The sequence below is a fragment of the Fukomys damarensis genome, unplaced genomic scaffold, assembly GCF_012274545.1.
Source record: "Fukomys damarensis isolate Sample0158 unplaced genomic scaffold, DMR_v1.0_HiC HiC_scaffold_13, whole genome shotgun sequence".
Lineage (NCBI taxonomy): Eukaryota > Metazoa > Chordata > Mammalia > Rodentia > Bathyergidae > Fukomys > Fukomys damarensis.
The window spans coordinates 10,901,174-10,926,570 of NW_022900925.1; the positions used below are offsets into that span (position 1 = coordinate 10,901,174).

Here is a 25,397-nt window from a genome sequence, read left to right on the forward strand (position 1 = left end):
TTTTTTTTTTTTTTTTTTTTTTTTTTTTTTTTTTTTGAGATAGGGTCTCACTATGTAGTTGAGTCTGACCTGGAACTCACTATGTAGCCCAGGCTGGTCTCTCATAGCAGTCCTCCTGCCTCAGCCTCCCGAGTGCTGGGATTACAGGCATGCGCCACCACACCTGGCTTTCTCTCTCTTTTTTTTTAATGGTACTGGGGATCAAGCTCAGGACCTCGCACTTGTGAGGTGCAGTGCCACTGAGCTAAATCCTCAGCGCTTACATTTTCTTTTACAAGACAAGGTCTTGCTGTGTAGTTCAGGCTGGCCTTGAACTTACTGTGTAGTACCAGGTCGGCCTTGAACTCCTGGTGATCCTCCTGCCTCAGCCTCCTGGGTGCTGGGATCACAGGTGTGTGCCACCACGCCTGAATGTCCCTTGGGTTTTTAATAGGACTCTTCATTGTTGTTGAGCTTCATTTCTACAGCTTAAAAGTGCAGTCTAGGTAATTATTCTTTTAGCCACAATGACTTGGGAATTCTTTTCCCTCTATCTACTCCTGTGACCAACACATGGACTAAGTTGTCTAATCACACAAGAGGCACATTCTAATGTAGAAAATGGCTGAACGGCTGGGCGTGGTGGTTTATGTGTAATTCCAGCACTCTAAGTTGGAGGCCACTCTAAGTTGGAGGCCTCCTTGGACTACACAGTTTTCTCTAGTATTCTGTTCCCTGAGCATAGGCCCAGATCCCTTCATACTTGGCTCACACTGTCCTGCAGGGTCGGCATGTCAAGACTGGGCAGCTGGCTGCCATCAAGGTCATGGATGTCACGGAGGTAAGGAGTGGAGCCCTGCACAGGGAGGGCTGGGCATGAAGAGAAAGTTGTGGGAGTCTTAAGGCTCTTCTCCTCTCATTCTCCTAGGACGAGGAGGAAGAGATCAAACAGGAGATCAACATGTTGAAAAAGTATTCTCACCACCGCAACATTGCCACCTACTATGGGGCCTTCATCAAGAAGAGTCCCCCTGGAAATGATGACCAGCTCTGGGTGAGGAATGACTCCCACTTGACCCTACCACACCTCCTGCCTCCAGGATACTGATGTGGAACTCAGGGTCACTGCCCAGTGTCTCTTCCTGCCAGCTCACCCTTCAGTGTACACAGCCTCTCCTGTCTCTGGGTCCAGAGGGATCTCATGTCTCACATGACTCCATTCCTGTACACACATTGCAGCTTCTAGTCCTCTTGAGTGTCCTGGTTGTTTGTCCCCACCTTTGCTCTACCAGTCTGATAAACGCTTCATAAACAGTGGACCATAGAGTAATGGACGAGGCTGGAAGGCATCTTAGGGAGCTTTGTCCATCAGTTCTCCTGCCTTTGAGAACAGTTCCTAGAAAGGCACAGAACCAACATATTTGTGTCAAGGGACAGGACTGTCTGGCAATGCCCAGACCTTGTGAATGATTTTTCATTTATTTTTATTTGCATTTATTTTATGCTTAATTTATTCTTATGCCATAAATTTTTGTTTCTTTAGTTTCTTCTGGGATATCTTTTTCCTGTCCAACTTCTTCTTATCTGTTTTAGGAACAATTTGTTCCTTTTCAGTACGGGTCATCTCAGTGTGGCAGGGGGAGCTCTGTAAGTACAGTGGCACATCTTGGGTGCTTTGTTCACCTGGAACTGTTCAATGACCAGGAAATATACATTTAAACCCTTAAGTTTAGCATCACTTTCTGCAATTTTAAGCATGTGCAGCAAAATTCAGTACTCTTTTTGGCCACCGACCTGTGTCCAGCCCAGCTGTTTGGGGCTACCAGCTCCACCATTAAAATGCTAGAATGGCACATATTGCTTCTTTAATGTGACATCTTTCAGGTACTTGGTGGCCTTTCAGATATGCATACCCTTGATTGGCTGGGCGGTTTCACAGGTGTTTCACAGGCCCCTTGTTTTGTGTGATTTTGTGAGTGTTTCTGGGTCAAGAGAGTAGGGAACCATTTTCACAGGTCACTTCAGGCCACTTACAAGAAAAGAATCTGAATGATATTTAAACCAGAGGCTACCCATACTCCTCCTAGCCCAGAACACTCTTAGCAAACATTCCCCTCCCCACCCAGCCTGGACACTGCATATTCTCCTAGCCCTACCCTTTGTGGTACTGAGCCTAAGCCTGAGGGAAGAGCAACCAAGAGGCTGTTGGAAGATTTGGAACTCATGCCAGGTCTCCCTTCCTAGCAGTCCACCAGACAAGTATTTAGTAAGCACCTTCTATATGCCCTGTACAGATAAGCATGAACCATGGTTTTCTGGGGATGCACACACACACACATACTACAAAGAAAGGTAACTGGTAGATTTACCTGCCAGGTATATGTAGTAGGAGAGCATTGACAACTCGTGGTTAGGCACTAGTGGCCAACTGCCCTCTACTGGTCCTTTGAGCACCATCTCCTACTACTGTGCTATGCTGGCCCACAGGCAGGCTTAGACTTGGGATACACGCAAATTGTTTTTGCTTCATAGCAAATCTGTATGTTCCATCATTTCCTTTCTACATTGCATGTGGCTTCTAAGTAAAAATTCTTGGACAGGAAGTCTTCCTAGGTTCTCTTTGGCAGATCTCTGGGCTAATCTAGTAGATCTGGGAATCACTCATTCTTAGCCCCTTCCTTGCCGCTAAGTCAGGGATGGCACATGTTTTCTGTGAAAGGCAAGACAGTCAGTATTTCAGGCATTTAGGTCACTAGAATTTGAATCATTTCCACATGCCATTCAATACGATGCTTTTTCTTGACATACATATGGCTGATTTTAATGATTTGAAAAAATTAAAAATTTATTCACTTTTAAACACATTAAAAAATAGAAAAAACAGTACAACTAATATCCACGTACACGCCAGTTAGATTTGTTAACATCTTGCCATATGTGCTTCACACATACACATGCTTTGCTAAACCATTTCAAAATATTTACGGACACTAACAACTTCACTCCCGAATACTCCAGGACACAAATTAAAGACAATCTGTTATAAGCAACAATACCTTTATCACAGCTCATAAAGTGAGGAATAATAATCTAATATTAAAAATCCAATCTGTATTCAAACTGTGTCCAGATTCCCTCAGTCCCCACCCCAGGCTTTTACAGATGGCTGAGTCCAATCAAGGACCCCCACTGGAAGCTGGGATGCTTGGGAGTTCGGTGTGTAGCTCAGCCACAGAACTCGTGCTTAGGCAGCATGTACAAGGCCCTGGGTTTGATCTCTGCCACCACACACACACAAAAAAAATTATAATAATAAAATTAAAGATCCCACATTGCACTGGGCTATCACGTTTTTTTGTTGTTGTTTTTTTGTTTTGTTTTTGGTACGGGATCGAACTCCAGACCTTGTACTTGCAAGGCGGGGCGGCAGAACCACTGAGCTAGATTCTCGGCCCCTTTTCACTTATAATTGAGAATAATTAGTTACCCATTCACTTCCTTTATTTTTTCCCAATAGTAATGTTTGGAAGAGGTTAGGCCACTTATCTTTTACACTTAGACCTGTCTGAGCCTCTCCTGAGCAGTGTAATTTAACTCATTGCTCTATCCCCAGTATTTCTTGCAAAGGGAAGTTAGGTCTTAGGGCTTTAGTACAACCCAGTTAAACTTTTTTTTTTTTTTGGTACCAGGGATTGAACCTCGGGTCCTTGTGCCTGCGAAGCAGGCCGCAGAACCACTGAGCTAAATCCCCAGCCCCAGCCCAGTTAAACTTGATAAGAATACTTCATACATAATGCAGTGCACTTCAAACTGCATCACAGATAAGTGTGCCTGGCTGTCTGCTTGTTGTTCGGTGTCATTAGATCCTTTCTGCAAAAAAGTGTGCTTTTCCACGTCTGTAAGTATTGGTGAGACAATATTCTGACACCAAGAGAATTCAAGTGGGATATAGTCCAACTTTTTATCCAATAGTTTTGGCATCAAAAAAAGTTTTTAATAGGGCTTTGCATTAACTTTTCAACTTTTTTTTTTTTTTTTTTTTTTTTTTTTTTTTTGTACCAAGGATTGAATTTGGGAACTTATCATGCTTGTCAACTTTTTTTGGTACCCGGGATCGAACTCGGGTCCTTACGCTTGCAAGGCAGGTGGCAGAACCACTGAGCTAAATCCCCGGCCAGCTTGTCAACTTTTTTAATATTTTACCTTTTTTTGGTACCAGGGATCAAACTTGGGACCTTGCACTTGCAAAGCAGGTGGTGGAACCACTGAGCTAAATCCCCAGCCCTGTATTTTAACTTTTAAATTTTCAAAAACTCAGACAGGGTCTCACTGTGTAGTTCAGGCTGGCCTTAAACTCACTTTGTGGCCCAGCCTGGGCTCAAACTTGCTGCAATCCTCCTGCCTCAGCCTCCTGAGTGCTGGAATTACAGGCCTGTACCACTACACCTGGCTCAAATCATAAAATTTATACAAAAAATTCGTTTATAATGATGGCAGACTTACTCAGTTGAAATGTGAGCCCCTTCCTTTTTGATTTTGTCTGAAACCCATGTAGTAGCCAGTGTGATAGCCACTCATGTACCATGACACCAGTATGCTGGCAAGTGCATCTGTGTCATTAAACAAGTCTGGACAGATGGGGGGGATCATTGGTGGTCCAGACGGAAGCACAGGTAGCCAGTGTGGCAAGAAGTGTGGTGGTGGTAGGGGAGGTAGGCTGCTGAATTTTAGACCTGGCTTTCCAGGTCCCAGTCCCAAACCAGGAGGGGGAGGTGGCAGAGGGAAAAAGGAGTTGCAGGGCATAGCTTTTGACCTGATGTTACTTGGTTTACTTCCTGGAGACTTGGAAGAGTTCTCGCTTTCATCCGTTGAAACCTCACTTTCATTTTATTCTCCTGAGCATTCTGTTCCATGTTGTCAGCTGCCTCACAGGTCGAGGGAAGCAGATCAGACAGATTTTGCTCCTCTCTGTGTCCATATCCCATGTAGACCACGACACAGGTTTCTCTCTTCAAGTCAACCAAAGCGATGGTAGCTGGGTAAATGCAGCCATCTTCTGACCAAACAGCAGAGCATCTGTCACCCACTTTCCACTGTTTCAAGGGAGCTGTGGTAGTCTTCTTTTGGCTTTTACTCTTCCTAAAAGGTTTTTTTCTAGGTGTGTTGGTTTGTCTGAAGTTTTAACATTTGGTTTATCTGAAATGTCACCATTCTTTAAAGCATGCTGGCCTGTACCACGCCGGAACAGCACCAAATCTTCCCACTCGGGGACACAGCTGCCATCGCCACTGCTGCCCATCGCCACAGCGCGCCTCTTGCAGGATAGGCAGTGATTCTTTTCCTTCTTAACCATTAAAAATTGTAAAAACCATTCTTAGCTGAATGCTTTACAAAAGCAGGTCTTGAACCAGCCATATAATTTGTAAAGTCCTGCTCCAGAGCAATAATTCTTAACTATTTGGGGGTTTGGGGGTCCCAGGTCAAATTAGCACTGGACTCTTTCTTCCTCAAGGAAAATACACATATCTACATCATTGTGTTGAAGATTTCAAGCATTCTTTTGACTTTTACTCTTTACCCAGCCCCACCTGGCCAGCTCCTTTCCAGCTGTGTTCATTTTCCTTTCTGTCCTGATCTCAGGAAGTACTGAGGCCTTGGTGAGGGGTCTTGGGGCCACTGCTTTCCAGCTCAGGCCAGTTATGGCCCCAAGGCCTCTGGTCCCCCAAGCATCTGGCGGTGAATAGAAGCCTTACCTGATCAATACTTTCCCTTATATTGCCTTCCTGGGACCATAGCTGGTGATGGAGTTCTGTGGTGCTGGTTCAGTGACTGACCTGGTAAAGAACACAAAAGGAAATGCTCTGAAGGAGGACTGCATTGCCTACATCTGCAGGGAGATTCTCAGGGTGAGCTTGAGTTCCCCACCCGTCATCCCAGAGCTGCTCCATGGGCATAGATTCTCAGGCTGATGGAGACAAGTCCCTGTCTCCAAGCTGTACCACTTCTTCACTTATAGTTCAGCTCCCAGGCATTACTGGGAGCCACTGCTGTAAGGAAGCTCCCCCCAGAACAGCTCAACCTGTCCTTGGGCTCCAGGTGGGGAGGGTCTGCACCTTCGGCCCAGGCCTGAATCCCCCTCCACCTCAGTCCTTCCCACGCACTCTAACACAACAGCTGATTTTCTCCTCTCCTCTGCTGTCCCAGGGGTTGGCTCATCTCCATGCCCATAAAGTGATCCATCGAGACATCAAGGGACAGAATGTGCTGCTAACAGAGAATGCTGAGGTCAAGCTAGGTGCGCTGGTTCTGTCTGAGGCCCTTTCACCTGTAGGACAGTAAGGGGGACCCCTTTCCCCTCTGCAAATAGTCCAACTGCTTGAGTGCTGGGTAGGCCCACTCCCTCCCTTCCCATCTCCTGCCCTGTGATGTCTCCCTCCTGCCTCCTCTGAAAAGTCCTGGAGGAGCTCTTCATCTGCCATCTGCCGTCAGCTCCAGGTGCTGTGCATCTTGGAGGGAGATGGGGCACCAATGACCCCTGCTGTTTGGGATGCTGCCCTTGATCCCCAGGAGGCAGGAAGACTGGGTCAGATTCTTCAGGATGTTGATGGGTGGAAGAGGATGCTGAGGGTGTCTAGGTAGAAATGGCCTCAGTTACCAACTGAGGCACACACAGGCATGTGGGGAAGTGAGGTGAGGAAGCAGAAGGGGCTTCTGTGCTGACCCCTTTCTCATATCTCGCAGTGGATTTTGGGGTGAGTGCTCAGCTGGACCGTACCGTGGGCAGACGGAACACTTTTATTGGGACCCCATACTGGATGGCCCCGGAGGTCATTGCCTGTGATGAGAACCCTGATGCCACCTACGATTACAGGGTATGAAGTGGGAAGGTGGGAGCGGGTCAGGAAATGAAATGGGGATGATGGGTAGGTTAAAAGTTTGGGCTCATGAACAGGCTGGGGAACAGAATGAAAATACAGTAGCATGTCACCAGTGGGGTTGAGAACATTTTATGGTACGGAAAGTAAGGTTGGGAAGATGAGATGGTTTGGAAGAGAAAGGGTCTCAGGAAGAGGTGTAGACCTTGAAGTGTTGGGAATGGTGAATGAAGAGAGGTTACTGGTCAGAATTATCAGAAATACTCACCTGTCCCTTTTTCTTTCCTTCCTTAGAGTGACATTTGGTCTTTAGGAATCACAGCCATTGAGATGGCAGAGGGAGCCCCTCGTAAGTGCTGAGTTTTTCCTGGGTAGGATGGAAGGGACGGGAGAACCTGGAGTGTGGCTGTGGGAAGGAGGTGATTCTGGCAGATCACCTTGAGAGGTTCTTTGATGAAAGGGACTAACTGTGTGTCTTCTTTGTCCCAGCTCTGTGTGACATGCACCCCATGCGAGCCCTCTTCCTCATCCCTCGGAACCCTCCACCCAGGCTCAAGTCCAAGAAATGGTAGGTCTTTAAGGGTTTGGAGTCCAGGAATGAAAGTCCTTGGCAGGGCCACCCCCACACCAGCCCCATTCTGTGTTCTGGTTTGGATCTACACCACGGAAGAGAAGTGGGGTAGTAGGTGGCAACTGGGGTCAGGATATGAAAGAGCCGGAGGGCAGACGAGCTGGCTTTTGGATCCATGGCCTACCTTCTTCCTCTGGTGACCCCTCTCCTTTCCAAGGGGGGCCCTGCCAGTGTAAGCCTCCACTGTTTCCAGGTCTAAGAAGTTCATCGACTTCATTGACACATGTCTCATCAAGACTTACCTGAGCCGCCCACCAACGGAGCAGCTACTGAAGTTTCCCTTCATCCGCGACCAGCCCACAGAACGGCAGGTCCGTATCCAGCTCAAGGACCACATTGACAGGTCCCGGAAGAAGCGGGGTGAGAAAGGTCAGTAGGCAGCAAGGGGCAGAGGGTCTTACGAGACCCATCAGCCCTTCAGTCCTTTGTTCCTCTTCAGCCCTGTCTCCTCTGGTCTCCCCTTCATGTTCCCCTCCTAGGACCCAGCTCTCCCTGTCAAAGATTTCTTTTCCCAAACTTTCAGCCCTGGAGTTTTTATCGCCCAATCTGAGTCAGCTTCCCAAATGCAGGTCACCCTTTCCATCCCTTGAGAAGCCTCATATTGAGTGTGTGCATGTGTGAGTGCGTGCACAGGTCTGCCTATCCTGCCTCCCTTGGACTCTCATCCCCATCTCTTCTAGGCCAAACCTGAGATCCACTGTCTTCCCATCAATCCAGGGAGGCAGGTGGATCCTTGTGCTCATTCATCCAGACAGACCTTATTGGTTGTCCTCGTCCAAGGTTTCCCTAGCCCAGGGTGGGGTCTGGGGCACTGGGTGAAGAAACAGCAATGATCTCCCCTCTGCAGAGGAGACAGAATACGAATACAGTGGCAGCGAAGAAGAAGATGACAGCCATGGAGAAGAAGGAGAGCCAAGGTGGGTTGGCAGTGGGGGCAGGAGATTGGGACCATCATGCACATCTTGTAGTGGTCCTTGGCTTTGGGGACATTCAGTCTAGGGGTGGTGGTAGAGAGAGGTAGAGGCCTTTATAAACGTCCCTGAGTGTCCAAAAAGTGGACAGGGTAAATAAGCAAGATGTGAGGGGAAACCAGCAGGTTCTGACCCCAGTGCTCCTTTGTGCCACCCTGGCCCAGCTCCATCATGAATGTGCCTGGGGAGTCCACACTACGCCGGGAATTCCTCCGGCTCCAGCAGGAGAATAAGAGCAACTCCGAGGCTTTAAAACAGCAGCAGCAGCTGCAGCAGCAGCAACAGCGAGACCCTGAGGCGCACATCAAACACCTGCTGCACCAGCGGCAGCGCCGGATAGAGGAGCAAAAAGAGGAGCGGCGGCGAGTTGAGGAGGTGGGGCGGTCACATCCTTCTTACCTGCCCTGGTCCCATCTCTGGTTCCATGAGGGCAGCAGGCAGAATAAGGAGTAATATGAGCCTTCCCAGTCTTCTTTTTTAAACTTTGGAATGGAGGCGCTGCCTGTCACTATTAGAGCCGATCCCCAGACCCTGGTGTTCCCTGCCAGCCTGGGGTAGATAGTGTGTCAGCAGCATCCCTTCAGTTTCTGAAAAGCTGTAGCCATTCCCCAAAGCAAGACTGACTCTTCTTTGGTTTCTGCTGTATACCTCTACTCCAGGTCCATAGCTCCATGTTCCTTCAGTCTCAGCCAGGGATCTGTGTACAGATGCTTAGAGTCTCCTTTTACTTTTGGATGTTTTGTTTTGTTTTGTTTTTATGATACTGGAGACTGAGCCCAAGGAATGCTTAGCTACATGTCCAACCCTTATTCCCCTCCAACCCTCCATACTGGGAATCAAACTCAGGACCTTGCACTTGTCGGGTAGGTGTGGTGCCACTGAGCTAAATCCTTGGCTACTTTTTTGCTTTTGAGACGGTCTTGCAAAGTTGCCCAGGCTGGCCTTTAACTTGCAGTCCTCCTGTCTCAGCCTCCCAAGTAGAAGTAGCTGGAATTATAGGCATATACCACCACGTCAGGCTACTTTTGTTTATTTTGGCATAGAGTTTTTTTAATAAAGTGCAATCTTGTTTGGACTAATTAGAAGTGTGTGGGAAATTCATTTGAATTAATGGAAAATCTTATTTTTGATTAAGTGCCATTTTTAATATCACCAATTAAAATATATGTGTATATAAGCATATATTTAAACTTTATTGAAAAATGTAATTATTTTGCACAGGTACATGGTGGGAAAGGTAGGTATAGATCATAGATAGTATTTTTTGTCTTTTAAACAGGTTTACACTTTGTAGCCCAGGCTGGCCTGAAATTTGAGATCCTCCTGCCTCAGCCGCCTTAGTGCTGGGATTACAGGTGTGCACCACCATGCCAGGCTTAGATTGGTGTTTTTGTTTTGAGATGGGGCATTGCTTTGTTGCCTAGGCTGGATTCAAACTTGTAGGCCCAACTGAGCCTTCAGTTTCACCCTCCCAAGTAACTGAGAACATTGGCAAGCACCCGCCATGCCTGACTTTAGTTTGGGTTTTAAAATAACCCAAATGAATTTGTTTTTGTTGAAACAGTTACTTGATTGCAAAGTTCATGGCTGGATATACCAAAAATATGTCTAAATAGGAGGCAATAGGTGGTAACATTCTTACCATCTTCTCCCTAAAGCAGGCCCCTTTGTTGAACAAAAGCTAATTTGCAAGAAAGCCTGCTACAAAAGGGTTTTTTGGAGTTAAGCGAAGAGGAACAAAATCTGGTCTAACAAGGTGTCTCTTGGGAAAGGCTGGCGCCACTCCAGTTAAGCACAAGTTCCTTCAAGTATAAAGGCCACTAAGGGCTGACTGAGCTTGGATTTTGTTCCTGTTGTTGTTTGCGGGGAAACAAACTCTGGTTAGGAAGATTATGAAACTCGAATGCAGCACACATCTGTAATCCCAGCACTCGGGAGGCTGAGGCAGGAGGATCACTGTGAGTTTGAGACCAGCCTGGGCTACATAGTGAGTTCCAGGTCAGTCTCAACTACATAGTGAGACCCTGTCTCAAAAAACTAAAAAAATAAAGAAGAAGACGAAGAAGAAAATCAAATGGGGCCGGGGATTTAGCTCAGCGGTTTGGTGTCCTGCCTTGCAAGCGCAAGAACCCGAATTCAATCCCCGGTACCAAAAAAAAAAAAAGAAAATCAAATGCAACCTGGGCACAATGATTTGTCCAGGCAGTTTTTAAATCCAAAATTTGCTTTTCTATGCATAGCCACCTGATGCCCTCTGGTGGCCAAAGACTATCACTAACGCCTACTCCATTTGTTCTTGGCAGAAAGGTGGATATGAATGAGGCCAGGCATGAAAGAGGGATTTTTTCTATTGCCCTTTGGTTTTGTTTGCTGCTTGGTGGGGCGGTGGGCAGAAGGTGTCATCCCACTCCATGGGCAGCACTGAGCTGTCATACTCTCTAGTCCCACACCCACAGCTACCTTAAGCCATCTTCCCCAAGCCAAGCCCCAGCAGGCTCTGATTCAAGGTGAGGTATATTGGCAGAAACACATTGAAGGCATTCTCATGCTACCATCTCTAGTGAACAAGGAGACCTATCCCCACTGTCCATGAAGGGGTCCCCCTTAGGGCTGTGCTGTAACAGCATCTGACACATTCCTTAAGATCACCTACCCCTTCACCCATAGCAACAGCGTCGAGAGCGTGAGCAGCGGAAGCTGCAGGAAAAGGAGCAGCAGAGGCGGCTAGAGGACATTCAGGCTCTGAGGCGGGAGGAGGAGCGGCGGCAGGCTGAGCGAGAGCAGGTACTGGCCGCCAGCACATACCCGCCTCCCCATCTTCCCTCTGTCCTCCCTGTCTACCCTTTCCTTGCACCTGCTGCCTGCCTCCCCTGCTCCCCAGTGCCCTTTACCCTTTGCTCCCTACCCTTAGATTCCTCCTATCTTTTCTAGCTTCACTCTTTCTCTCTGTTTTCTCCTACCCTTCAACCCCCAACCCTGGCTCCCTGCCCTCCTCCTGTCTCTGTGCCTTCATTCCCCATCTCTACCCATTCCTGATTCCTCTCTGCTGCACCTTCCCTCATGGTACCCACCTGCTTCCTCATTCCCTGTGCCCTATTCTTCCCATCTGTGCTGTATCACCCCCTGGGGCTCATCTTCTGCACCCCACCCTCATCCTCACTCTGCTGATCCCTTCACGGCTGCTGCTGCCCCTCCTCTGCCGCCTGTCCCTCTCTCCCTGCCCTGTGCCCCCACCCCACCCTACCCCCCAGGAATATATTCGTCACAGGCTAGAGGAGGAGCAGCGACAGCTCGAGATCCTTCAGCAACAGCTCCTCCAGGAACAGGCCCTACTGCTGGTAACGGGGTCCCTCAGCATCCTTGGGAAGATGCTGTCCAGAGCTGTTTTGCTGGACTGGGATGGGGATACTTCAGGGGAAGGGACCCAAGATGTCACGGGAAAGCAGCTCCTCTAGGCAGTTGGAGGAAAGAAAGGGTCTGCCTGCTCTGACTTCCACGGCCACACCCTGCTGAGCCCTCTCTCCCTACCCTTGGGCCCAGGAATACAAGCGGAAGCAGCTGGAGGAGCAGCGGCAATCAGAACGTCTCCAAAGGCAGCTGCAGCAGGAGCATGCCTACCTCAAGTCCCTGCAGCAGCAGCAGCAGCAGCAGCAGCAGCAGCAGCAGCAGCAACTTCAGAAGCAGCAGCAGCAGCAGATCCTGCCTGGGGACAGAAAGCCTCTGTATCATTATGGTCGGGGCATCAATCCTGCTGACAAACCAGCCTGGGCCCGAGAGGTACTCACTCCTAAGAGTCCATCAGTCCACTGCCTGAGGCCTGGAGAGTGTGAGAAGCACTTATTCCACAGTAGTGGGCACTGAGAAGGGGAAGGAGCATCTGGAACAAGCTGGAGGGCTTTAGCAGTTGGAGAAAGTGAGGACCTAAGTTTTGAGACCAGGGATGTAAGAGGTGACCTGCTTGACACCCTTTTGCATCACAGGTAGAAGAGAGAACAAGGATGAACAAGCAACAGAACTCACCTTTGGCCAAGACCAAGCCAAGCAGCACAGGCCCAGAGCCTCCCATCCCCCAAGCCTCCCCTGGTCCCCCAGGACCTCTTTCCCAAACTCCTCCTATGCAGAGGCCGGTGGAGCCCCAGGAGGGACCACACAAGGTGAGTCTCTCCCTGATCCTGTCTTAACACACAGACACTGGGAAACACACTTAGAGCACAGCCATATACCTCTCTGTACACACAGACACACATCCACATCCCTGCACACATTCACTCACAGGATCATAAAGCACAGGCTACGTGAGGAGATATAGTTATCTGCTTGCTGCTGCATGTGTTATTCCTACTTACTTATTCTTGGGCTCCAGGAACCTCTGTTCTTGATGGAGGAAGGGGCAAGTGATGCCTCTTCTTAGCCCAGATCCCAGCTTGCAGGTGGGGATTTGTCACAGAGCAGGCAGCCCACCTCCCTGGTCTCTCCCTGCAGAGCCTGGTGGCACACCGGGTCCCACTGAAGCCATATGCAGCACCTGTACCCCGATCCCAGTCCCTGCAGGACCAGCCCACCCGAAACCTGGCTGCCTTCCCAGCCTCCCACGACCCTGACCCTGCCATCCCCACGCCCACTGCCACGCCCAGTGCCCGAGGAGCCGTCGTCCGCCAGAATTCAGATCCCACATCTGAAGGGCCTGGCCCCTCCCCGAACCCCCCAGCCTGGGTCCGGCCAGCTAATGAGGCCCCGCCCAAGGTAAGGACAGCTGAAGGACCAGCAAAAAGCAGAGGATTGAGGGGAGGGAAAGGGAGAATGGAGGGGCAGGCAGAGGTAGAAAGAGGGTTCAGAATGGAAAGGAAAAAAGGTGAAAACAGCTGCTCTGGCCCCTGCCTTGCAGGGGTTAACTGTCCAGAGGGTGGGAAGGCACGCAGCTGTGTCCCATTGGTCCCAGTTGAGTGTGGGTGTCGAAAATTGCCCAGGATGTTTTGGAGCATTATAAGGCAGCCTTTCTGGATTACAATCTCAGCATTGTCATTTCCCAGCTTCATAATCTGGACAGGTTCACTAACTTCCCTGAATCTCGTTTGCTTATCATACAAATGGGGGTGTCCATCTCTCAGGAAGTGGAGAGGCACAACGCATGCTGACTACGTGTTCTCCTCTTCCCAGGTGCCTCAGAGGACCTCATCTATTGCCACTGCCCTTAACACCAGTGGGGCCGGAGCGTCCCGGCCAGCTCAGGCTGTCCGTGCCAGGTAATACTCGGTTTGGGTCAGATGCAGCCTAGAAAGTAAGGGGCATAGGGGACTTTACCCAATTACTTACTTAGGGGTGAGCCAACCCCAACCCATCACCTCAGCCCCTCCTGCCCCCTCCCTGGCACCCTATGCTCCCTCCACAGACCTCGCAGCAACTCCGCCTGGCAAATCTATCTGCAAAGGCGGGCAGAGCGGGGCACCCCCAAGCCTCCAGGGCCCCCTGCTCAGCCCCCTGGCCCGCCCAACGCCTCTAGGTAATGGAGTTGTCCCCCACTCACTCTCACTTCTCACTTCTGCAACCTGCTCCCCCTGGTGATGGCTCCCTCTGCAGTGAGTCTCAAAGCCCCAGAGAAGACAGCACCTGTCTCCCTGACCTTGACTTTGCCCCTTCACAGTAACCCGGATCTCAGGAGGAGTGACCCCGGCTGGGAGCGCTCTGACAGCGTCCTCCCAGCCTCTCATGGGCACCTCCCCCAGGCTGGCTCACTGGAACGAAATCGAAACCGAATGGGAGGTATGTGAGCCGGGACCCTGCAGCCTGCTCTGGTTCTGGCTGCAGTCTTGATCAGCCTGTCCCTGCCTTCGGTGGCTTTGGTCTGGAATACCTGCAGGGGGCACAGGGGACCTGGGTGGGCATGGACATAGTGCTGAACTCGGCTCAGGGTCTAGGCTTGGGGCCATGTCCAGGTGTCAGTGACCCCCCTTCTCCCACCTGCTTGGTCCAGCCTCCACCAAACTGGACAGCTCCCCAGTGCTCTCCCCTGGGAACAAAGCCAAGCCCGATGACCACCGTTCACGGCCAGGCCGGCCCGCAGTGAGTCATCTGGTGGTGGGTGTGGCCTGCCTTATTCTGGTGTGGCATTTAGACAGGATGTGGAGCCTTCAGAGCTGGGGATGGGGTGGGCACAGATGGGGTATCAGGGGTGGGGTCTTCACTAATCCATGTGAGGAAGGACTGGGGATTACAGACAGGCACATCTCAAAGTTACTAACCTTTCTTATCATCTCTCCTACCTCTTCCTGGCTGCCTTTCTTGCCCTGCGGCCCCTCCCAGAGCTATAAGCGAGCAATTGGTGAGGTTAGTGAGACAGCCACTGCGCAAGCCCTGTCCTGTTCCCTGCCCAGGTCTCTGCTGGCACCTGTTTTACTGGCTCTGTCCAATCAATCCCGTTCCCTCCACTCATGCCTGTCCTCCCCTGCAGGATTTTGTGTTGCTGAAAGAGCGAACCTTGGATGAAGCCCCCCGGCCACCCAAGAAAGCCATGGATTATTCATCATCCAGTGAGGAGGTAGAGAGCAGTGAAGATGATGAGGAAGAAGGCGATGGTGAACCATCAGAGGGGAGCAGAGACACCCCTGGGGGCCGGTAAGGAGCATTGTAGGACAGGAGCCTCCCCTTTCAGGGGAGAGGGAATGAGGGTCAGAATGTGAGCCATGTCTAAAGTACTGTGATCCCCATTCTCTAGAGAATAGAGTGGGGCACTGGGTTCCTGTCTTTCCTGCTATTCTGTCAAGTTATTGGTTACTTCTGTGTCACTCAGGTGCCAGCTTGCCCTGAGTGTGAGGCAGGGCACAAACCCCCGACTGCTCAGTTGAGGGCAGAACAAATGTATTTTGAAGAGACTGAAAGCCCAGGTCCGTGGCTGTCATCTGCACCTGTGGCGCTTGGGTGGCAAGACCTAGAAGGCCCCACCTTCCTTTCTCCCACAGCAGCGATGGAGACACGGACAGTGTCAGCACCATGGTGGTTCACGATGTTGAGGAGATATCTGGGACCCAGCCTCCTTACGGAGGTGGCACCATGGTGGTCCAACGTGTAAGTGAGCCTGCCACCTTCCCCATGCTTACAGCCAGCCCCCCTCACTCCAGCGCTGACCAGCTTCTAACAAGAAGCGATTCAATTCTGTTCTGCAGACTCCTGAGGAGGAACGAAGCCTGTTGCATGCTGACAGCAATGGCTACACAAACCTTCCAGATGTGGTCCAGCCCAGCCACTCACCCACCGAGAACAGCAAAGGTCAAAGTCCCCCCTCAAAGGATGGAGGCAGTGATGTAAGTAGGTCGGAACAGCTGCATGGGGTGGAAGAAGTACCCAGAAATGCACAGGGGAGCCAGGGACTCTAGGTGCATTGCAGTAGGTAGGGGTTCTGCCCCGTGAACTGCTCAGTGGAGGCCTGGGAGGGCTGGACCGTAGTCTGGGGTCACCCTTGTTTGCCTGACTCCTGCCCTTCCCCACAGTACCAGTCTCGTGGTCTGGTAAAGGCCCCTGGCAAGAGCTCGTTCACCATGTTTGTGGATCTAGGAATCTACCAGCCTGGAGGCAGTGGGGACACGATCCCCATCACAGGTGAGATCTGCCATGAGGCTAAGGTCCAGAGAAGGCCTGGAGGGGCTCACAGGTGACTCTGAGAACACAGTTTTATAAAGCATAGATAATGAACCTTCTCCTTTGGGCCTTGGCCCGTTGCCCTGGCACAGAGACAAGAAAGGGTTTCTTTTTTTCTGGTACCAGGCAGGTGGCAGCTCCACTGAGCTAAATTCCTGGCCTGAGAGAGAAGGTTTCTGAGGCCCTTTGACAGAGGAGGCAAAAGTTTAAAGTGGCCAAGGGGCCCGGGCAAAAGTTTGAAACTGATGAGTAGTGCAGCTAGGACTTGAGCCAGGCCTTTTGACTTCAGACCAGGGTTTTTTCCTCTCTTCCATGCACCTCCTGTGTTCTGCAGTCTTTCCATTCCGCCTTGAATATTCTGGGGTGCCAAGACCAAATGAAGGGTTACCGAGGTAAAGAGAAACTTGGGAGAATGCAGCCCATCCTCCCTTCTCTTCCTCCTGGCAGCCCTTGTAGGTGGAGAGGGAGCTCGGCTAGATCAGCTGCAGTATGATGTGAGAAAAGGCTCTGTGGTCAACGTGAATCCTACCAACACTCGGGCTCACAGTGAAACTCCTGAGATTCGGAAGTACAAGAAGCGATTCAATTCTGAGATCCTCTGCGCGGCCCTTTGGGGTAAGCTAGACTGGAGAGCAGAGCGGGCTCTGGTATATCTCCCGTGCTCCTGTTCAGGTGAGGGCCTGGCTGTGTGCCTGACCTGTGCAAGGGCTTCTGTTGCAGGTGTCAACCTGCTGGTGGGTACAGAGAATGGGCTAATGTTGCTGGACCGAAGCGGGCAGGGCAAGGTGTATGGACTCATTGGGCGGCGACGCTTCCAGCAAATGGATGTACTGGAGGGGCTCAACTTGCTCATCACCATCTCAGGTATGTGTGTGCCCGCTCCTCAGCTCTGTCACTGTCTTCAGCCTGGCAGGAGGGCAGCCTTGTTAGGAGCTGGAAGGTGGGGCCACGCTTTCTCACCCCTGTGGTGTGCGGACAGGAGGGGGAGAGGGAGTAGTTGGGCCTCCAAGGAGGACGGGAGAGTGTGTGTGTGTGTGGATGTGTGTGTGGATGTGTGTCCATCCCTCAGGGAAAAGGAACAAACTACGGGTGTATTACCTGTCCTGGCTCCGGAACAAGATCCTGCACAATGACCCAGAGGTGGAGAAGAAGCAGGGCTGGACCACTGTGGGGGACATGGAGGGCTGCGGACACTACCGTGTCGGTGAGGATGTCACATGGGGTGGCCTGTGAGAAATGGGCCTCGGGTTAAATGCTGGGGAATCTTCAAAGCCAGAGTGGGGCTAGGCTTGGGGGGCAGCAAGGTGAGAGACTTGGGGAAGGGGACCTACAGCCTCAAAAGGAGAGTCCCCTCATCCTCCTCTTTTCCTGCCCCCAGTGAAATACGAGCGCATTAAGTTCCTCGTCATTGCCCTGAAGAACTCTGTGGAGGTGTATGCCTGGGCCCCCAAACCCTACCACAAATTCATGGCCTTCAAGGTAATCCTAGTCTCAGCCCCCCAGTCCTGTTCCAAGGTCTGGCTCCTCCACCTGTCCTTCTGAGAGCTTCTCTCCTCCGCAGTCTTTTGCTGACCTCCCTCACCGCCCTCTGCTCGTCGACCTGACGGTAGAGGAGGGACAGCGGCTTAAGGTCATCTACGGCTCCAGTGCTGGCTTCCATGCTGTGGATGTTGACTCGGGGAACAGCTATGACATCTACATCCCTGTGCATGTGAGCTTGGCGGGCCAGTGGGGAGTGTGGGACCTCACAGTCTGAACACCAGATGTGGAGATACCAGTGCGCCTTCTCCTCCCCAGATCCAGAGCCAGATCACACCCCATGCCATCATCTTCCTCCCCAACACCGATGGCATGGAGATGCTGCTGTGCTATGAAGATGAGGGTGTCTATGTCAACACCTATGGGCGGATCATAAAAGATGTGGTGCTGCAGTGGGGAGAGATGCCCACCTCTGTGGGTGCGTGAAGGGCTGCCCTCCAGGCTGCTTGCTCCTAAGGTGGCCCACAAACACAGCCATTCACTCACTGCCTTTCTTCTACCTTTTCCCTGTAGCCTACATCTGCTCCAACCAGATAATGGGCTGGGGTGAGAAAGCCATTGAGATCCGTTCTGTGGAGACGGGACACCTGGATGGGGTCTTCATGCACAAACGGGCCCAGAGGCTCAAGTTCCTGTGTGAGCGAAACGACAAGGTGGGAGGCTGTTGCCCAAACCCCTGTGCAGGGCTGGTTCCTAGACCCTGGGCCCTGGGGAGAGGGTGGTGTGAAATTGGGCCCCTTGGAGGCAGAATGTGTGTAGTCAGAGCCTCTGCCTTCCTCTCCTTTGCATCTGAGCTGCTTCCACCCCAGAGATCTGGTAGCACAGCTGTCTTTCCCTGTGGTAGGAGAGGCGCCCTGAGCCCATCCTGCAGTCAGTCTCCCCTTACCCCTCTTTTGGTCGTGATCACCCAGGGGCTCACACATTGTAGGCAAATGTTAGGCAGGGAGCCACATACCCAGCCCTTCTTTCTTTCACCTTCTCTCTCCTTAACTGAGCTCTGAGCCCACTCCCCAGCCCTTGGTGACTTCCTCTCCTTCCCACCCAGGTGTTTTTTGCCTCTGTCCGCTCTGGGGGCAGCAGCCAAGTTTACTTCATGACCCTGAACCGGAACTGCATTATGAACTGGTGATGGCCGGGCTGGGGCCACCCACACTGGACCAGCTCCTTCAGCCAGATATCCCCGGCCGCCCCCATTCTCTTCCCTGGGCTTTTGCTTTTATTGGTTTGATTCACTGGAGCCAGCTGGGAACGTGACCTCCGACCACTGCCCATGCTTTTGTGATCATGTGACCATCCTTTTCCCCAACATGTTCTCTCCCTTAAACTGTGCCTATCCCCACCTTCTGGGGAGGGACACAGCTTCTTACCAGGAGTAGAATGGGCCTCCTCTGCCTCCTTTCTCCACTTAGGAGAGTGCTTGGGGCTCAGACCCCTTACCCCACTGCTGCTGACTGGGCAGGGCCCTGGACCCCTTCATTTGCACGTCAGGGGAGCCGGCTCCCCCCTTGAATGTACCAGACTCTGGGGGGAGTCATTGGCCCTAAGTTTTGGGGGGGTGGGGTCACAAGCCACTCCAGGGGCAGGGACCATTTCCTCATTTTCTGAAAGCACTTTAATGATTCCTTTCCCCCTCAAACCCCAGGGAATGGAGGGATGACCCCGCCAACCAAAACATCCCCCCTTTTCCAGCCCCCATCTAGCCTCTCCCCTTCCCTGGTGGAGGGAGAGAGCAGGGAGTTCTCGCCCTCCATACCCCTTTGCTTGCATCTGTATATAGTGTGAGCAGCAAGTAGCCCTTCTCTTCCCTGCCCTGCCCCTCCTCAATGTAGTGGCCTTGGATATCCTGTTTGTTAATAAAGAATTCAACCAGCGCCCACTATTTCAGGGCCTATATTATTGTTTTCTCTCACTACCCTGGCTACTAGCCAGAGAACCTGCAGAGTTAGAATACAGGGGTAGAGGGTATGGAATCTGATAAGTGAGTCCTGTGGGGGTAGGCTAACATACTCAGTGCTGGGCCTAGAAGACGTGCCCAAGAAAAGCCAGGGCATCCTCAGCCCTAAACTGTGGGTGACCTTCACTGAGGGTGTATGGTCCCTACCCACACCAGCAGAACCAGGCCAGAGAAGCAAAAGGCTTCTCATGTGCAGGTCCTGCACAAAGGGTTTGCTAATTGATATCAACTGAATAAAATTATCTAGAAGCTCATAGACCTAGTGAGGCTTGGTGCTGCATGCCTGTAATCTCAGTACTCTGGAGGCTGAGGCAGGAGTATCTCAGTTCAAGGGAAGCCTGAGCTATGCAGGAAGACTCAAAAAATACGCCTCAAGGCAGAAAGGCATTGAAGCCTTGCTCTCTGGAGGATTGGTACCAAGTCTAAGCCCATTGCCCTCCACTTCTGACCCCAGTACAGGGGCCCTACCTACCCACATGGGCACATTCAGTTCTGTTGGGAAGCTTCTAAGACATTTATTGTCAGCAATGGGAAAAGATCGTAATACGTTAGCGAGAGCAGCTTGTTTTTCAAAATCTATTGCTTGCTGAAGTAGGTGGGACAGTCCAAGTCTGTAGGCACAGGCTCAAGGCTGGATACATGGGGGGTAGGGGAGATCTGGCACTTGGTTGAAGTAGCCCCCAAGGAAGATGAAGCTAGAACCTACGCTGAAGAGCACCAGAGCGGCCCAGAAACAGACGTTGTCAAGGGCCTTGCCCATTCGCACCCAGTCGGACACCTCCTGGAGAAAGGACAGTGCAAGCTGAACCTGAAGGGAATTGTATGGGTGGGGGTGCTCTATAGAGCCCTCTTGCTCCTAACCCACCTCGCCGATCGTCTCTTTCTCTCGCGTGCTCTCAGCCACGAAGTTCACAGCATCCACACAGCAGCGGATTTCGGGGGCTGTAGCGCTCAGGCTCTGGCAGAGGGCAGCTGGTGGAGTGACACCGGGCTGGGTCATTAAGAGCTGCTCCCACTGCAGGGGGTTCCCGTTGGGCTGCAGAGGTCACAGTGCTCACCGGTCCAGGTCCCGTGCCGGTGCCTCTGCCCTTCAAACACGAGCTCACTCCGTGGTTTTTTCAGAATCAGCTCCTCTGCGCGGAGCAGGATGCCCACGGAGGACGCCCGCCTAGGGGGCGCGGAGGGTTGGGAAGCCTCGGGGGGCGGTCCCAAACCCAGGAGGCGTGGCAGCAGCTCCAATAAAACCTGGGTCGGAGGGCGGGGCCAGCTAAGCCACGCCCCTCCTAGGGTCCGCTGTGGCGCACCTCTGGGCTCCCAACCCTGGCCTTACGTGGTGCAGCCGCGGGGAAGTGGCATGAGTGGTGGGCGTCCGCAGAGACACATTGAGCACAATGACGCAATTCATGACTATGAGTGTGGCGACCACCATGACGAAAAGGAGATACCTGAGAAGTCCGGGGTGTGTGACTTCACAGCATCCCAGCTTCTCTGGCATCACCATCTCCCTCCCCACTCCCTCAAGCTGGTCCTCTGACCTCACAAACACCTCTTGGTGAGGGGCTGCTAGGCCAGTGTCTTCCCCGACCCTTCCCTCCCACCTTCTGCAGCGGCCATGAAAGGGACCCCCAGCTCCCTGGACACCCTGCTGTGGGTCTACCACTATCACAGCTCCACCGAGGTGAGGCTACTTGAAGGGCCCACTCAAGGGCAGCACCTAGAGAACCTCTGGGGAGGTCCCCCAACATGACCCCAACACGACCCGTGTCCTGCGACCCCACTGCCTCTGCTCCTTTTCCAGGTGGCTCTCCAGCCCCCGATTCTATCTTCCCTGGAACTGGCAGTGGCTGCAGCCCATGAATATCTGGAGCAGAGGTTCAGAGAGCTGAAGTCCCTGGAGCCGCAGGAGCCCGAGGAGCCCACCCTGGGGCTGGTGCTAAGAGAAGCCATGACCAGCATCATGAGCTTCGGAGTCACCTTGTTAGAGGTGTGGGACTGTGGTGGGTGTGGGAAGTGAGAAAGTGTGGGGAGAAAAGGGGCCAGGGAAGAGGGCTATAGGCGTCAGACAGGCACCTCATGCCCTCACTAACCCTGACCCCTAACGCAGATATCAGCCCTTTGGCTGCAACAGGAAACACGAGGACTGCACAGCAGCGACAGCAGCCCAGGGCGAGCTGCAGATGCCGGAGATCCGGGTGGGGCACTGGCCCGGGTAGCTCAGGCTGCCGGACATGGGGCTCTGCAAGCTGGGGCTGCGGTGGGCTGGAGCGCCCGGCTCCTGGTCCAGGGGCTGTGGCTGTGTGGACGGGGTCTGCAGGGGTCTGCTTCATTCCTGCAACAGTGGCCGCGCCAGCTGGGCCTCGGAATCCCCGGGGAGCCAGTGAGTTTGGAGTGGGGGGCATGTCCTTTGGGTGCCAGAGATGGGGCTGAGGAGACGCCGAGCCAGACTGTCCCCCAACAGAGACACTCGGGAGACCTCAAGGTGACGTCCAGCAGCAGTGAGGAGGACAAGAAACCAGAGCATCCATCACCACCCTAGCTCCACCGCATGTCCAAATAAAGTCCAGAGGGGTCAGAACAGCCAGTTTCTCCTAGTCACTGGGTTTAGGCCTCACCCCTCCCAGTCGGGCCGCGTTCCCGCCCCAGTCCCCTGGCCCCGCCCCCACGCGGGTGACCTCAAGACCCACTCTGTCCTTACTTGCCCAGCAGTGGCACGCTCAGAGATGTCTCTGGGATTTTCTGAGCAATTAGGAACAAGAAGACAGTCTGGGCGAGCAGGACGTTGATAGAGACAGTGCATTTCTGGCCACCAGCTAGAGAGAGCACCTGGTGAGAATGGTTCCCGACCTGGGAAGAAAGACCTGGTGTGGATTCGGGGTCACCCTTACCCTGCGCCGGCAGGAAGTAGGCCAGCACCACCAGGCCGGAAATGAGCACGCAAGGTACGATGATGTTAATGACGTAGAAAAGCGGCTTCCGGCGGATGATGAGCGTGTAGACGACATCAGTTTCTCCCAGGTGGTCTGCCGAGCCACCGTCTTGGTGGCGAATGACTCCAGGGCAGAAGTCGATGGCCCACTCGCCGTTCTCTGTTGGGTGGGAGGCGCAGTCAGCTGCTCACAGAGGCGGGGTGCCCTGTGCCGCTCTCCGGCCACCACCGAAACCTGCAACTCCAGGCCGAGGAGGATGCAGCTGAGTGGGCTAAGGGTGGACAACTTGGGCCAAGGGCGGGCAGAATTGGTGGAATCTGGGTAGAAAAGGCCATTCTAGGTGAGGGCATTAGAGAGACCTCAAGTGAGAGGCAGGACTAGTGGGACAATCTAGAATGATTTCCGGAGACAGGCAAGTTGAGCCGGGTTGCTGACATTTCCCGTGGGGGGTGGGGTCTGGGCCAACCTCACTCTGAAAGTCCCTTTTCTTGAACCCTCTGGAAGCTGGCTTTTTGAATCAAGAGAGAGCTTTCACCAGTAAAGGCTTCAGTGTCGATATCGATCTTGTTGATGGTTTCGCCTTCGTCGTCCATGGCAAAGATGAACTCCACTTCTTTGGCACTGTAAGTCTGAGAGCTGCGAAACCAGGACCAGGGCCCCGACCCCAGAAGTTCAAAACTGGTAATAGGGGCTCCACCCCTTCACCCTGGCCTTATCTGCACACCTTAATTTGCATCCCTACTTCGTGTTTTGTTTTTTGCAATACAGGGGATTGAACCGAGGGCTTTGCACGTGCTAAGCGAGCACTCTACCTCTGAGTTACATCCCCAGCCCTTCGTGTTTGTTTTTTTGAGCCAGGGTCTATCTATATTGCCCAGGCTGGTCTTGAACTCCTGGGCCCCAAGCAATCATCCTGACTCAACCTCCAGAGTAACTGGGACGCCATTCTTTAAAACCAGCTGCATTGATTCATCCCACTCCAAAACCCGGCTCTGCCTCCGGAAAAAACCTCACCCCAGAGATCCCACTTCCCTATTGGGCCAGCCCCCTTAGCAGGCCCCGCCCACAACAGCGGGGAGGGTTGTCGAGTGACTCCTCCCACCGGAAAATGAGAGAGCAGTTCTGCCAGTCGAAGGGGAAGTAGGTGACTTCCACAGCACAGGTGCTGCGGTAGATCGCTGGAGGCAACCAGGACACGTAGCCGCCCTCGTAGATCAGCACGTTGGCATCGTAGGCGACGCCAAACTGGCCATCAATACTGTGGACCCAAGAAAACCAAGCTAGTTCACAGGTCTGAACCCGCATCCAAACACCCCTTGCCCCAAGCCTATCCAGCCTAGCCCACCCCACCCCGGCCGGCTGCTCAGCAGCTTGGCATCCTGACTGACAGTCCTCACTTGTTTTCCAGCACAATCTCTGGCAGCCAGACGCGGTCGGAAGGGACTCGCAGGGTTCCTAGGCCCCCGAAGTCGTCCTTGCTGTAGTTGAGTCGGTAATCATGCCAGTCCTACGAGGGGGGTGACGGAAGGACGTGTGCCGTGCCCGTCCCACCTGGTGCTGCCCAGGAGGCCTTTGGAAGAAAGGCGCTCCCTAGCAAACCCCACAATGCTCCCCAGATTTCACTCACGATTCCGATCCATACATTGGTAGTGAGAGTCTCCTTCTTCTCGTTCTGCAGCAGGGAGATTGAGGTGATTCAGGCCCAATTTCAAGGGTGAGAGGTGAGCGTTAGAACAGAGCTCGCCAGTCAGGGGTCGGAGGTGGGATTTGAGGCTCTGGGTGGGAATGGGCATCTTACCAGCGAGATGAGGTTGGTCAGAGTGACCTTGAGGCTGACGGTGACAGTGTCCTCAGGCCCCCTCACAGGCCGGCATGCTGGGTCATAGTTGTTGAAAAGATGCTGATAGAGACTCAGCTCCTCATTGATCCCCTCACCTCTGCCTGGGAGGGGATCAGGAAAGAAGAGTCACTGACCGGGAAGAGGCGGTAGAGCCTCTCTGCCCCGCTGGGTCTCCTAAGCCTCAGGACTAAATGTACAGTGTCTTAGTCAATGTGTTGGTCTCTGTCTTTATCCTTGTCCCTTCATGTTGGTGTCTGTCCACTTGCCTCCCCTGACCCTTTCCCTACCAAGGAGCCCCAGGAGGAGCAGGGCACCGAGCAGAGCCCCTGTCATCCTGCTGTCTGCTTCTCTAGGTTATTCTGAGCTTTGGCAAGCTTGGGTGCATGTGTGAGGGAGAGGAGGGCGTTAGTTCCGGGCTGGGTTAGGGGACTGTCATCTAATCCTTCTACCCACCCCTGCTGGAGCTGGGGACATTTTGGCTGCTTCCACAGGCAGCTGCCCCATCCTGGGCTCCCTGCCCACACTCTATCCCAGCATCCTTTGCCCGGTCTTCAGCCAGCTCCCCAGCTGCAGATCCAATCTCTCCGAAGAGGAGCAGGCCTCTGACAGCACCCACAAACACTCACCTGCAGCAGGGGATGGGGATATGTTTTCAACATACGCTGGTGGTGCCCTTTGAGTGAGTTGCCCTGTGTAGGTGACTCTGCTTGATGAACACATGGGGACATGAACAGCCCTTGCCTCCCATGCTCACCAACGTGGAACATACACTGTCACTATCACCACCCGTAGCCTCCCATGGTCGCACTAACGCACACAGTTCCTATCAGCAGTTTGGTAGAAAGGAAACTCTCCAGCCAGGTGCGGTGGCGCACGCCTGTAATCCCAGCACTTGGGAGGCTGAGGCAGGAGGGTCGCTGTGATTTTGAGACCAGCCTGGGCTACACAGCGAGTTTCAGGTCAGTCTCCACTACATAGCGAGACCCTGTCTCAAAAAACCAAAAAAAAAAAAAAAAAAAGAAACTCCCCAAAAAACACCGGGAAAAAAA

At 52.6% G+C, this 25,397-nt stretch overlaps 3 protein-coding genes, 1 long non-coding RNA gene and 1 pseudogene across 18 annotated transcripts in view; 3 read left to right on the top strand and 2 right to left on the bottom strand.

The window, feature by feature from the left end:
- Window positions 1–19,189, top strand: part of Mink1 (misshapen like kinase 1) — a 21,264-nt gene extending 2,075 nt beyond the window's left edge. Inside the window, exons 2-33 of one of the 12 annotated variants that reach the window (XM_010605793.1) lie at window positions 764–820; window positions 908–1,033; window positions 5,775–5,885; window positions 6,184–6,274; window positions 6,721–6,851; window positions 7,149–7,203; window positions 7,344–7,422; window positions 7,679–7,854; window positions 8,333–8,402; window positions 8,621–8,831; window positions 11,124–11,240; window positions 11,708–11,794; window positions 11,997–12,233; window positions 12,437–12,610; window positions 12,939–13,199; window positions 13,614–13,699; window positions 13,804–13,956; window positions 14,098–14,216; window positions 14,428–14,516; window positions 14,757–14,780; window positions 14,905–15,068; window positions 15,413–15,518; window positions 15,617–15,754; window positions 15,941–16,049; window positions 16,536–16,703; window positions 16,809–16,952; window positions 17,158–17,292; window positions 17,467–17,567; window positions 17,650–17,799; window positions 17,886–18,045; window positions 18,141–18,280; window positions 18,673–19,189. In XM_010605793.1, the coding sequence (XP_010604095.1) occupies window positions 806–820; window positions 908–1,033; window positions 5,775–5,885; window positions 6,184–6,274; window positions 6,721–6,851; window positions 7,149–7,203; window positions 7,344–7,422; window positions 7,679–7,854; window positions 8,333–8,402; window positions 8,621–8,831; window positions 11,124–11,240; window positions 11,708–11,794; window positions 11,997–12,233; window positions 12,437–12,610; window positions 12,939–13,199; window positions 13,614–13,699; window positions 13,804–13,956; window positions 14,098–14,216; window positions 14,428–14,516; window positions 14,757–14,780; window positions 14,905–15,068; window positions 15,413–15,518; window positions 15,617–15,754; window positions 15,941–16,049; window positions 16,536–16,703; window positions 16,809–16,952; window positions 17,158–17,292; window positions 17,467–17,567; window positions 17,650–17,799; window positions 17,886–18,045; window positions 18,141–18,280; window positions 18,673–18,756 (4,011 nt within the window). In that variant the 5' untranslated portion in view covers window positions 764–805 and the 3' untranslated portion in view covers window positions 18,757–19,189. The remainder of the gene's footprint in view (window positions 1–763; window positions 821–907; window positions 1,034–5,774; window positions 5,886–6,183; window positions 6,275–6,720; window positions 6,852–7,148; window positions 7,204–7,343; window positions 7,423–7,678; window positions 7,855–8,332; window positions 8,403–8,620; window positions 8,832–11,123; window positions 11,241–11,707; window positions 11,795–11,996; window positions 12,234–12,436; window positions 12,611–12,938; window positions 13,200–13,613; window positions 13,700–13,803; window positions 13,957–14,097; window positions 14,217–14,427; window positions 14,517–14,756; window positions 14,781–14,904; window positions 15,069–15,412; window positions 15,519–15,616; window positions 15,755–15,940; window positions 16,050–16,535; window positions 16,704–16,808; window positions 16,953–17,157; window positions 17,293–17,466; window positions 17,568–17,649; window positions 17,800–17,885; window positions 18,046–18,140; window positions 18,281–18,672) is intronic. The other 11 variants (XM_010605788.1, XM_033762830.1, XM_010605791.1 and 8 more) reach the window with 11 other exon arrangements.
- Window positions 4,404–5,779, bottom strand: LOC104849380 (annotated as a pseudogene).
- Window positions 19,190–19,402: 213 nt separating the features above from the next.
- On the bottom strand, window positions 19,403–25,254 carry Chrne (cholinergic receptor nicotinic epsilon subunit). Its single transcript, XM_010605786.3, has 12 exons — window positions 24,975–25,254; window positions 24,307–24,449; window positions 24,136–24,180; window positions 23,906–24,015; window positions 23,611–23,766; window positions 23,044–23,144; window positions 22,467–22,667; window positions 22,277–22,391; window positions 20,912–21,026; window positions 20,640–20,826; window positions 20,447–20,553; window positions 19,403–20,362 (listed from the first exon to the last, which is right to left on the bottom strand). The coding sequence occupies exons 1-12, from the start codon at window positions 25,066–25,068 to the stop codon at window positions 20,207–20,209; spliced, it is 1,530 nt and encodes a 509-aa protein (XP_010604088.1). The 5' UTR covers window positions 25,069–25,254; the 3' UTR covers window positions 19,403–20,206.
- CUNH17orf107 (chromosome unknown C17orf107 homolog) lies at window positions 20,972–22,356 on the top strand. Of its 2 annotated transcripts, XM_010605785.3 has the most exons (4): window positions 20,972–21,259; window positions 21,380–21,565; window positions 21,686–21,958; window positions 22,040–22,356. In XM_010605785.3, the coding sequence occupies exons 1-4, from the start codon at window positions 21,194–21,196 to the stop codon at window positions 22,115–22,117; spliced, it is 603 nt and encodes a 200-aa protein (XP_010604087.1). In that variant the 5' UTR covers window positions 20,972–21,193; the 3' UTR covers window positions 22,118–22,356. The 2 variants fall into 2 exon arrangements, with proteins under 2 accessions (XP_010604087.1, XP_010604086.1); XM_010605784.3 differs by having other exon boundaries at window positions 21,686–22,356.
- LOC104849376 overlaps window positions 23,719–25,397 on the top strand; it is a 4,682-nt gene continuing 3,003 nt past the window's right edge. The window contains exons 1-3 of one of the 3 annotated variants that reach the window (XR_004516947.1): window positions 23,719–23,799; window positions 23,917–24,000; window positions 24,187–24,229. This is a non-coding gene — a long non-coding RNA (uncharacterized LOC104849376). Of the gene's footprint in view, window positions 23,800–23,916; window positions 24,230–25,397 lie in introns of all 3 variants that reach the window. The other 2 variants (XR_004516946.1, XR_004516948.1) reach the window with 2 other exon arrangements.

Bases quoted from the DNA above. Each gene is read 5' to 3' on its own strand.
- CUNH17orf107 (XM_010605784.3), top strand. From the start codon at position 21,194: ATGAAAGGGACCCCCAGCTCCCTGGACACCCTGCTGTGGGTCTACCAC. The intron at 21,260-21,379 runs GTGAGGCTACTT...CTCCTTTTCCAG, and splicing joins ACTATCACAGCTCCACCGAG to GTGGCTCTCCAGCCCCCGAT. The intron at 21,566-21,685 runs GTGTGGGACTGT...CCCCTAACGCAG, and splicing joins TCGGAGTCACCTTGTTAGAG to ATATCAGCCCTTTGGCTGCA.
- Chrne (XM_010605786.3), bottom strand. From the start codon at position 25,068: ATGTGTTCATCAAGCAGAGTCACCTACACAGGGCAACTCACTCAAAGG. The intron at 24,450-24,974 runs GTGAGTGTTTGT...ATCCCCTCCCAG, and splicing joins ATCCCCATCCCCTGCTGCAG to GCAGAGGTGAGGGGATCAAT. The intron at 20,363-20,446 runs GTGGGTTAGGAG...TCCTTTCTCCAG, and splicing joins AGAAAGAGACGATCGGCGAG to GAGGTGTCCGACTGGGTGCG.